Source organism: Mirounga leonina, unplaced genomic scaffold, assembly GCF_011800145.1.
Source record: "Mirounga leonina isolate KUSES-001 unplaced genomic scaffold, KU_Mleo_1.0 Mir_174, whole genome shotgun sequence".
NCBI classification, from domain to species: Eukaryota; Metazoa; Chordata; class Mammalia; order Carnivora; family Phocidae; genus Mirounga; species Mirounga leonina.
In genome coordinates this window covers 5147271-5159322 of record NW_023270451.1, presented here as the reverse complement: position 1 = coordinate 5159322, position 12052 = coordinate 5147271, and the positions used below count along the sequence as shown (strand labels likewise).

At 39.0% G+C, this 12052-nt stretch overlaps 1 protein-coding gene across 1 annotated transcript in view; it reads right to left on the bottom strand.

Moving 5' to 3' along the window:
- The window catches only part of RELN (reelin), a 523500-nt gene that overhangs the window by 298048 nt on the left and 213400 nt on the right, over positions 1 to 12052 (bottom strand). The window contains exon 4 of the mRNA XM_035020402.1: positions 3487 to 3557. Within this exon, the coding sequence (XP_034876293.1) occupies positions 3487 to 3557 (71 nt within the window). The remainder of the gene's footprint in view (positions 1 to 3486; positions 3558 to 12052) is intronic.

Here is a 12052-nt window from a genome sequence, read left to right as displayed (position 1 = left end):
TTCTGAGAATTTTAAGGTAGAAATGATAGGATGACAAGAAATGAGGTGGGGAGGGGCGCCTGGGTGGTTCAGTTGGTTAAGTGTCTAATTCTTGGTTTTGGCTCAGGTCATGATCTTTTGTGGTCATGGGTTTGAGCCCTGTGTCCGGCTCTGCACTCAGCATGGAGTCTGTTTCAGATTCTCTCTCCCTCTCCCACCCACTCTCTCAAATAAATATATAAAATCTTAAAAAAAAAAAAAAAAAAAGTAATGAGGTGAGGAAGGCAAACTGAAGCCACGTTGTAAGGGATTTTCTTTGTATGCTGTGATAAGCAGTAGAGATTTTTACCTTGAAGGTGAACTATTGCCTCCAATAGAGATATTGAAGGGTTTTAAGCAGGGACATGATATAATCATGTTTCCATTTTAGAAAGCTCATTATTGTAGCCCTGATTAGGGTGCCGGAAAGTGGGAGCAGGGAATCCTAAGAGGTGGCTATTAAGCAAAGCCTGAAGGAAATGATGGGGTGTGATCCAAGGTGGATCAGTAGAAATGGGAAGGAGATAGATGGAATTCCTCTTCTTTTTTTCTTAAACTGCTGCTGACCCTTCAGGACTTGCTCCCTGGGGAGCCTTTCCTAAAGCCCCCCAGGCAAATGTAACTGATCTGCCATTTACATCCCACCCCTTGAGAACAGAAATGGGTCTTTCTTTACTTTTATAGCTATATTTAGCACTGTGAGCTAAGACAGGGTCTTGTAGGTGTTAGATACATGTTTGCAGAATAAAATCCTTCAACGAATGTCTTTTAAGGAGAAGGATCGAGATGACAGACTATCCAAGGCTAGTATGCTTTCTGTGATCATTTTACTTTTTCGATATGCTTAGTCACCAATAGTCTTATAATAATAGCTGTCCCCAAGCTTCACAAAACAAAATTTGCTTTGTTTAAATTGTTTAATTAAAATCAACAAACCTACTGAGTATGTTGTAATTGAAAGGCACTATGCTTTGGTATATACTGATTGTCATTTTTTTCTCTCTCATAAATACATTAAATATTCTCCATCCAATGTATAAGAAATTATAATATGTTAAATTTATGTTATTTTATTTAAGGAGATAATTAATGTTTTAATGAAAAGTAGATAGGTCCAAAATAGATCTATGGTTTATAGCACCAATTATTTCCCTTATTATTCTTGACAGCAGGAAGCCATCACGCTTGTTAGTATCCTTCCCACCCTATCTTGGATGGATTGATATGATTTCAATTGATTAGGTGCTGTTGAAAAGCTCAGTGTTTTCCTTTGGTCCTGGGCTGAATAGCATTTTTAATAACATGCACATCTACCATTGTGTAAATCATATTCGTGTGCAATCTGAACTATATAAGGCTTTTTTTTTTTAACCCACTGGTTGAGAATTTTTTCCCACTGGTTTTTCTTGGCTTTTTCTTTTCATTTTAAGTGAACCCAATTCCAACAATACAATGGAAAAGACTCAAAAATCCAACGCTTAAAAGAGATCAGCTTTTAAACAATATTAAATGTTAATAAAATTAGACCTATCTTTTTCTGACACTACGCATTTTTCAGAACATTAATGTTCACTATGTTATATAGTGTTTTATATTTTCAGTATTGTGAGCATTCTCAGTCTGAAAAAAGAGTTACATCGTGATAGATTTCTTGAGCTTACTACAAAGGCTATCACAGTTTTGCATTCACAAAAGTCACAGTAAAAATCTGCTCAACCCAAGAACACTGATAATATATTTGAAATTATAATTAGAATGGGGTTTTCTGATTCAAGAGTTATATATGTAAACAATCAGGAGTTTGCCAGTAATAATCATCCAGTATCGCATTACCAAGATAAAGCCATATCGAGGATGTATGTATTACTACAAATAATAAATGGTATTTTCTTAGGCCTTTCAAAAACCAATATAATTTTTCCTCACTTCTTTCCTAAACCCATTAGATTCTCTTTAGCAGAAATAAGATTAGTAGAAATTTCCTTTAAATTCAAAAATCTTAAGTTAACAAATTTCCGAAAAATATCGCTGTGTAAATAAAAATTGGTATTGGGCTCCTGGGTGGCTCAGTTGGTTAAGCCACTGCCTTCGTCTCAGGTCATGATCCCGGAGTCCCTGGATCGAGTTCCGCATCGGGCTCCCTGCTCGGCGGGGAGTCTGCTTCTCCCTCTGACCCTCCTCCCTCTCATGTACTCTCTCTCATTCTCTCTTTCTCAAATAAATAAATAAAATCTTAAAAAAAAATAAAAAAATAAAAATAAAAATAAAAGAAATTGGGGCATGGAAATAGTGACCTTATGAAATTTAATGTTTAAATTGCTCCTTTCCCGGGCACCTGGGTGGCTCAGTTGGTTAAGCGACTGCCTTCGGCTCAGGTCATGATTCTGGAGTCCCGGGATCGAGTCCCGCATCGGGCTCCCTGCTCAGCGGGGAGTCTGCTTCTCCCTCTGACCCTCCCCCGTCTCATGTGCGCTCTCTCTCTCATTCTCTCTCTCAAATAAATAAATAAAATCTTTAAAAATAAATAAATAAAAATTGGTGTTATGCCTATGATGATGGTGAAAATAGCATGACTTTAACAAAGACTGACTTTAAATGTATTCATTGTCAAATGCTTAAATCAATGAATAGATGTGTGACTGAGAAAAACTTGTATTCAATCTGTCAGCATTTTTTGAATTATCTTATGCCAGGTTCTGGGGAACCAAAGAGCTCTAAAGGCATAGTTTATGCCTGGGAAGCTCAGTCTCTGATGGGTAATACTCGTTTCTTTTCAGAGGGAAATTCTATGTGAAGTGGTAAGTGCTACAATGAAGACACAAAGTCAGGTCGAAGCTCAAGAAGTAAAGTGAACAAATTTGTGTTGGGGCATGGATCCTGTTTTCCACCTTTCCTGGTGTGTGTACATGTGTGTACGTGTGCATATATGCATCTGTGAGTCTGGTTTAGGTGAAAGTTAGGATGTGTATGAGGCACTCACAAAGTAGAAGTCATTTAATGTGACTACTTCATGTCCACTTAATGTATCTAAAATGATACAGTATCTATCCACAAATCTGAAATAAATGGTGCACATAAATACTGAACACAAGATCATGTTTAAAAGCAATAAACAGAAACATTTTCAAGGACGCTGGCAAGAAATTTAAGTGGTAAATTAAGCAGGTATGTTTCTGTAGAATTTTAAAACTACTAAGATTTATATTTCCAGGACAACTAAATGTAATCAGAGAAAAAAATAGGAAAAGTAGACAAATTTTCTCTTGGTTTGTTTTGCTCACACTTAGTATTTTCAGAAGTCTACAGATCTTTATCAGTAATTACTAAATACCTAATTCTTAGGGACATGAAGGGATCCATAATTCCATTTTTAAAGCATCGTGATCAAGTACTTAGTACATAGAACATCAGGCCTACCATGAATAATTTTGACATAACCAACATAGAGGTGTCAGAGATGATTCTTACCTCCTTGTTCACACAGCTGCTGGGCTAAAGCATCTTTGAAAATAATCTGGCCCCTGTGTGTCGCCGTAGCCCTGAAAATGAATAGGAAAGGTTAATCTAAATCTTGTAATAAGCTTGGTGACAATTTAATGTATTTTTACAACTTTTTGAAAAACCTCATTTTTAAATGCTATTGTGTAGATACGATCTTTTAAAAAATGAGTGCATTTGAACAGTGATACAAATGAACAAGGGCTTAGACCAAGGCCCCTGGGTTGAGAATTATCTTCTGGCTTTCTTTGTAAAGATATTGTAACATTTGTGGGCTTATTCTGAAAACAGTAGATGTAAGCAAATCCTGCATAGAAGAAAAAGTATGCTTATTAAAATTTCTTCCTTGGAAGACTGATATAAAATGTCTTGTGAAGCAATAATGATATTAGCACTGAGAAAGATGCTCCGAATATACTTTTTTTCTGAAATCAACAGTCACCATAACACATAGAGAGTTTAGACAGAGAATTACATTTTTTCAAAAGTATTTTTTTTAAAAATAGGCAATTCAGAGCTTTCATAATTACAAAATCTGTCATAATAAAATACACCTTTTCTCCCTACAGGGTCTAACTCACCCTTTGAAGTAGATGTGCATCGTTTACCTCCTCTAATCAGAGCTGTGCACATTCACTGATGAAAAAATAGCACCTTGCAGCAGATGTGTTATTCAGTGGCTATAAAAGGAACCGTTTTTATTAAAGGAAAACTTATTTATGCCTCATATTTGAGGTATGTTTCCTTAAAAAGAACTTTTCTGGCACAAAATGTATTGTTTGAACAAATTTAAAACAGAAAATCATGCCTCTTGAAGAAAACTGATTTTAGAAAATAAGCCATACACAAATCTTTTTAATAACTAAAAAATATTAAAATTAAATCTCAACTTTAGTTCTCCCAAAACCACCTGAGGACAAAAAATAATGTGATTCAGGCATCATTTACTAAAGATGGATTATGTATAAGGCACTGTGCTAGGTCACCAGAGGGCAAAGTTTGGCCTCTGCATTCCCCCCCCCCCCCCGCCCCCCGTTTGTGTATCTCTCAGTCAACATTTTATCCTCTGTGGGGCCCGCAGGACCTCATGGCTCCCAACATTCCCCACTTCGGTCTCTATGTGGATGTACCTTCCTCCTCTGTGCTGCAGACCTTTCCCATTTCTACTCCCCGTTGAATTGTCCCTATCATTAGTGTCAGATGCCAGGACCCAACTCTCCAAACATAATCTGACAAACTAAGCCACGCTTAAGTGTTAATGGGCGACATTGCTCCAAGCTAACATATTTCAGCAGTGAGATGGGAAATGTGGCACTTTAACACATACACATCCACACACATACACAATGGCACAACAGTGAGAGCTTTGAATGGTGGAAGGGAGACAGAATTGGAGAGAAAAGTCACTGGGCAGCATTCATCTCACACTGCCTGTGATGTTTGTAAGGTAATCCACCCTTGTTGCACAATCATTATCAAAATTACTGATAAACAGACGTTACCACTCTATTTGTTCGCATATGTTTATAGGTTTTCCTTTGCTTTTAGCAAGCTGAAAATGAGGAGGACTAAACATAGGGCCAATCCAAACCATAACCATGGCCTACGGACTCACTCATCAATTACAGTTGTTACGCCCAGAGGGGACATGGGAACTTGATTTACCTAAATACATTTCGTTGTCAAATCTCAGTCAAGTCGAGAGCTTCTGAGTTCACAGACACCTCTAGCCGCAACACAGCAATCATAAATGGAAAATTTTAATTTGACATTTGCTTTGGAAGGAACATATTTTCTGAAATCACTAACCACCAAGGAAAGTCCCACAACGTACAGTGTTTAATTGTTCACTGTAGTTGTCTTCTGATTGTGAGTATAGAATATCCCCATTGTAATATTTCTCACTGGTCCACAAACTTAGTTATCATCTTGCCAGTCTATGTTCCCATGAACACAATGAGGCCAAAGAATCTAGATAAAACTCAGGCAACAGAAGTTTTGCCTTTTCCCTGGAGAGCAGCGATCCTGAAATAGCCTGGTCACTGCACAGCACCTTGTGAATAGTCCACATTGCTTTCCCCACTACTCGGTTTCCTCAGATTTAGTACTTGTTGCTTTCATTCATGTTCTGATTTCTGCTACTTTGGTTCGATGAGGGACTAGGGAATAATTGAAACTGAAGGCTCTTTTATCATCTAGTCAAAATTTCTTCAGCAGTGGTAACTCATTCTTCAAATAAACATATGAAATCTCAGTATATTCCTCTCTTCCTAGCTTTTGAAGTCCTTGGGTTCCCTCCTGCTCATACAGCATGCTCCTCACCACCCATTCCCCAAAACTTCCCCGCACACTTCTCGGGAACTCTCAGGGTCTTAAAGGGGCAGAGTTTGAAAACTACTGAAGTAATTCTAGCTCTTTACAGTGCGCGGATCAGGGAACTGAGGCCAGTGAAAACATGCTGAAGGGTATACACAGCCTGTTAGTGGCAGATAGGACCTGATTCAAGGTATTGATTCCAGGCGGTGGATTCTTTCCAAGTTTTCAGAATGTGTGCCACAGTGGTGCCTCGGGGTCTCCCTGGGAGTCCAGGGGAGGGTCAGCGGGCACCCCCACTTCAAACCAGAGCACCTGTGCTTTATGTGTTCTAAAGTATTTAATGTTTGAAGAAAGGGCTCAGCAATTAGAAACTGGCTTGAGAAGCACACCACGTGCCCAATGTTATTATCTGAAGTCCACTGCTTGGGAAAAGTCAAAGTAGTAATAATACTAATGTGACTGGCATATGTTTATATATATAAACTATTTATATGTTTTTATATGAGACATATACATATATACTTATATATACATTTAAATACACATACATATATGTATATATAAACACACACATATATACCATGTATATATACACATACATATTGTTATTATTATTATTATAACACCTGTTAAGAAATGAAATCTATCCTTTGCCAGGTACAATTATAAGGGCTCTAAATAAATTAGCTCGATTAATCCTGACAACAACTCTACAAGATAGATACTATTATTCCCATTTTTCTGGGACACAGAATTATTATGTGATTTGCCTAATGTCACATGACTGATTAAACTCAGGCAGTATGAGTGTTAGGTCCTTGCTTTTAACCATCACATTGAATTGTCATTGATCTGGTTCAAAGATTTGAAGGTAGCTTTCTCTCTCTCTTGCTTTCAGGGTCTGATCTTTAAATTCATGTGGCCTATGGCTTGTGCTCTCTACTCCAACCCTTTAGTCCATAGCTAAGCCCTTTTATTTAATCTCCTTTTGGACAAACTTCTTTTCTGTTTCCAGCTGGAAATTTGGCCACTTGGCCAGCAACTCCATGGGATTTGCCTTTAAAGATAGCATTTCTCTATTTTTTAAACTTTAATTCCAGTATAGTTAAGATACAGTGTTATACTGGTTTCAAGGTGTAAAAATTAGCATTTCTCTTGATCGCCTCTCCCACAGTACTCTGTTGAGTCCCTTGGCTTCTAATCAGTTCACACTTCCTCCAACGGCCCCCACCACCCCTCATGCCTGGCCTCATCTCTACCAAAGACAAGACCACTGGATGCCAACCTCATCCCACCACTGCCCAAACCCTGGAGGAATAGGACACAAACACATGTTGAAGATAATTATCATGTGCATCACTTTCTTTACAGACCCTTAAACCCCTTAGATAACATCTTAATATAAAGATGCCCAACCCTCTGGTAGATGTATGGTTAATCATTTTAAGGGCCTGCAAATTCACATCTTATCTTGGGGAGAAGAAAGAACAGAACCAGGTGACCAGCAAGAACGCAAGTTCCTCTGCTTTGTACCATGAGATGTTGGCTCCACACTCTCAGGGTGCGGCTGATGTCAATAATGGCAAGCCTACTTTGAACATATTTAGAACTAGGAAATAATTCATGGGTCTACCTACAGAATTATAGCAGTCATTTTTAAAGTCTATGAATATATGCATTTACATAATGACAAATAAATATAAATATATCTAAGTAACATATATAAACATAAATTTATACATTTAAACATAAAAATGTATTTATATATTATATATACTCAGAAATTGCTAAAAGCACAGTAACTCTCAGAGTCTAGAGACTCAAAAATTGTCCTCCAATTTTTAATCTACACTATATTTTTCTCTTCTTATAAAAATAAACAGCTATGGTAGATGGTGACAGGCCTGAATTATTTTAGTGTAATTTACAGCTTCCCTTTGGGGGCAAACCTATCAAATTTGTGGTGCTAATGACTATACTGGCACAACTTCCACTTAATTTTCCCTAAGGGGCAGTAATTTTTCACAAGAGGTCAGAAAAGTCCTCACTGTTCCCTGTTCTGAGGAGTAGACCAAATTTCTCAAACAAGTTTCTAGTAAGTACTTATTATCTTCTTGGGAGATACAGATATTTCTAGAGCAAGTTTGCCAACAAGAATCCCTATTAAATAAGTAATTTAAAAATTCCTTTGGGCTGTTATGATCTATAATTTAAAAGCTCTATAGAGGCACCTGGGTGGCTCAGTTGGTTAAGCGACCGCCTCCGGCTCAGGTCATGATCCTGGAGTCCCGGGATCGAGTCCTGCATCGGGCTCCCTGCTCGGCAGGGAGTCTGCTTCTCCCTCTGACCCTCCCGACCCTCCCACCTCTCATGTGCTCTCTCTCTCAGTCTCTCCCTCTCAAATAAATAAATAAAATCTTAAAAAATAAAAGCTCTATAGATTCTATCAAATGAAGAAAGTTCAGGGGCGCCTGGGTGGCTCAGTTGGTTGAGCGACTGCCTTCGGCTCAGGTCATGATCCTGGAGTCCCGGGATCGAGTCCCACATCGGGCTCCCTGCTTGGTGGGGAGTCTGCTTCTCCCTCTGGCCCTCCCCCCTCTCATGTGCTCTCTCTCTCTCTCTCTCTCATTCTCTCTCTGTCAAATAATAAATAAAATCTTTATAAAAAAATAATAAATAAATAAAGTTTCATTGGGCGCCTGGGTGGCTCAGTTGGTTAAGCGACTGCCTTCGGCTCAGGTCATGATCCTGGAGTCCCGGGATCCGGTCCCGCATCGGGCTCCCTACTCAGCAGGGAGTCTTCTTCTGCCTCTGACCCTCTCTCCTCTCATGTTCTCTCTCTCATTCTCTCTCTCAGATAAATAAATAAAATCTTTGAAAAAAAAATGAAGAAAGTTCATTATGATCACCATATTCAGAGCTGAAATAGTCATTGTTATGAATTTAAAGAACACGCCAGATTCTCATTTTAAGTGAAGTCCTAGAGCAGCTGTGTGCTCCAGCCATTTAAGAATTAGTGTATATCCAGAGGAGGCACGATGTTGAAGCTCAGTGTCTAGAATCAGGAAGACCAGCGTTTAAACGCAGTACGCTGCCACTTACAAGCTAGCTGAGTTTGCCCAACTTCTTTGATCACTCTAGGATTCAGATTCCCTACATGAAGATAGGGCTAATAATAACAATTATTATTTAAATATATTAATATTCACTCTTCAGGTACTTACAGTCTCTCTACCTAAACAGACTTAAAGCTTCTGGAATAGTAGGAGTAGTTAATTAAAACAAAAATATCCCCCATAAGGCACATGTCATAATGACTTCAACATTTGAAGGAATCAAAATTATACTTTCCAGTTCACAATTCACTTCTAATGTGCAATATTGCCATCCAGTTTCCAAAAATGGTATAAAACAGGGGCTTAATATAGTTGTTACAATGCCTAATGAAGTGTATTGTTTCTTTATTTCATTTTGCTCACAAAGAATCATTTTAAACCTAGGGCAACCCAGTAGTGGGTTTCTTTTCCCACCATTTTCTCCTGCTTTACCAGTGAGTTCTAGTATGTTACTGTGCCTTGTCCATTCACAGTTGGAAGGTCATTCATTAAGCAGCAATCTGATGTTAACCACCCACCAGGAAATGTTACTAAATATGTGGAACATAGGAAAGGAGAGAGGTGATCTGAATTTGGTAAATTTGACATTCAAAGGAATCAGTTCACTTGAAAAGATTCTTGCCCCCTTTCATCAGCAAATTACTGTACCTGTTAATTAGGTTGCGGCCACAGCTTGACCCTTATTAAAACAAGAAAAAAATACCAAATTCTTTAAAACATATAAAAAGGAGTAATGAATAACTTCAGGGAGAAATTTTTTTATATTAAACTCTCAAACTATGGCAAGGCCATCGCAAAATGGTAAAAGTTTGTGAATGTTTTCATAATGCTTTTGCTTTTCAAAGTTTTACTGCTCTCTTTTTTATTTTTTATAATTTTTAAGATTGATTGATTGATTGATTGATTTTAGAGAGAGAGAGCACATGTGTGAGAGTGGGGGAAGGGGCAGAGGGAGAGAATCTTCAAGCAGACTCCCTGCTGAGTGCAGAGCCAGACACAGGGTTCAATCCCACAACCCATGAGATCATGACCTGAGCTGAAACCAAGAGTCAGATGCTTAACTGACTGAGCCACCCGTGTGCCCCTGCTCTCTTTTTTATAATTACATCTTTTATTCCTAAGCTGTACCATTTTTTCCGACTGTCAAATGTATAAATATTTCCTTCCCTTTAAAACAAGTTTCAGCATTAATGTTCACTATCCAGTAATCACAAGGTCTATGTGTTCTTAAAGACCACCAAACTCTGCATGAGCTGTCCTTCCAAGCTCCCTGTAGCTTGGAGCTTATGCTGGTCCTTCCAGAGCCTAGGGAAGCTGCTTGTACCTTCAGGGCCTTCACAGTGCCTCCTCAGCTACCTGGTGTGTGAGACAATGCAGCCTGGGAAGCAAGAACAACAGCCTATGGCAAGGATGGAATGTACTCCTTGTCCCTGTCTGGGCATGTGGCTGGCATGCAGCCTCTTCTCCTAGTGTCCCCATTCTAGACATGTCTAGAAGGTCTGCCATGGTGGACATCACTAATCAAGCACAGCATTCTTTGTAATGAACCCAGACACAGCCTATCTCACTACCCACAACCCTAGGCTCTAAGCAGCCCCTATGTTTATTCAGAGTTAGTACATAACATGTAGCCTGCTTAGCATTTCTGGCCTAAGGACACCTCAGGGGTGATGGGACCTGGGCAGAGCCCCAGCACAGACAGTGCAGTCAAAGGGGAGGACTCAGTCCTGGTGCTGGAAAGCCATGAGCTCTTCAAGGACCTACATGTACCTATGTGATGAAAATCAAACTGCATGTATTATTGGGAGGAAGACTCTATTGACCTAAGTAGTGAAAGAATAACAAGGTCAAAAGAGAAGAAACTGAGTGTTGGGTTTGTGGCTGTCCCATGTGAACAGAATAAAGCAAAAAGTTGTTATTAAAGAGAAGTCTGAGTTTCTTAAAAGAAAAAGGATGCTTTTATCTCCTTAAGGAGAGAGGTCGTTGGCCTATAGTTAGATTTCTGGGATGAATTACAAGCACGGATATAGAATCACAAGTACTCTTCCATAAAATTTAGCAGAAAGCGTTGAAAAGAAAGTTCACTGTTTATAACAGGAGTTTAATCTCCATTAAAAAGTGAGCAAGGCATCACTGAAAAAGATGCCATGAATGATCTTCCTCACCCAATTCAAAGACTTTCAGAGGTCTTTGGCATATTGAATCAGTAGTGGGAATTTTCCAAAGGACAACTCCAACTTGGAATGCAATTTGAAGGTCCATGAGAAAAAAAAGACAAGACAGGAAAGCAAGGAAAAGAAAAAAAGAAAAATAAAAAAAGTCTGCGTTTACAAGAAAAAAGCCATTTTCTGAACAACTATTATTAGATCCAGCCCACGCAGGAAAAATTTCTCCCAAAAGGGTATTTATAATATAGATTTTACACCTTTGTGTTTATACATAGTAGCTTTTAAAGTATGCATTTGTGTTCTATTGCCATAATTAATTTTGATATTTTAGTGTGTGAAAAGCGATTTCAGGAATGGAAACCCAACTAATAACTTATGAATCTGACTGGAGATAGTTTGACTGGAGACCAGGCCCAATACCGTAATTCCATTTGCTCTTTTCTAAAATGATCATTTTTCCACAACAATTTTATGTTTGCAATTTCTGGGAGTGTCTTCCTATACATGTCAAAAGAAATTCACCAACTTCCCAGAAGAGATGTGGGTCATGATGTGTGACCACACTGTGTGCATATGTGGAAATTTGGCAATGCATAGATGGTCTACACTCATTTGGCCATCAAGCTGAAGGTGAAGCGGGGGTCAGAAAACATGATCCAGACACACAGCAATGGTAGCACCAAGGACAGGAAGCTGCTGTTGAAGACCCAGCAGATACTGCAGGACAATAAGACCAAGATTGACATCATCTGCATGTAGCTCCACCAGGCACTGTAGGCGGGCCAGGGGGAGAGCCAGACAGCCCCAGACGAGGCCCAAGGGAGTCCAGACCTGGGGGCCATGGAGCTGCACATTCATGAGCTGAGGCACCACTTCCAAGTGGAGCATGCAGTGGCTAAGGGTACCAAGAATCACCAGTGATACTGTATGCATTCA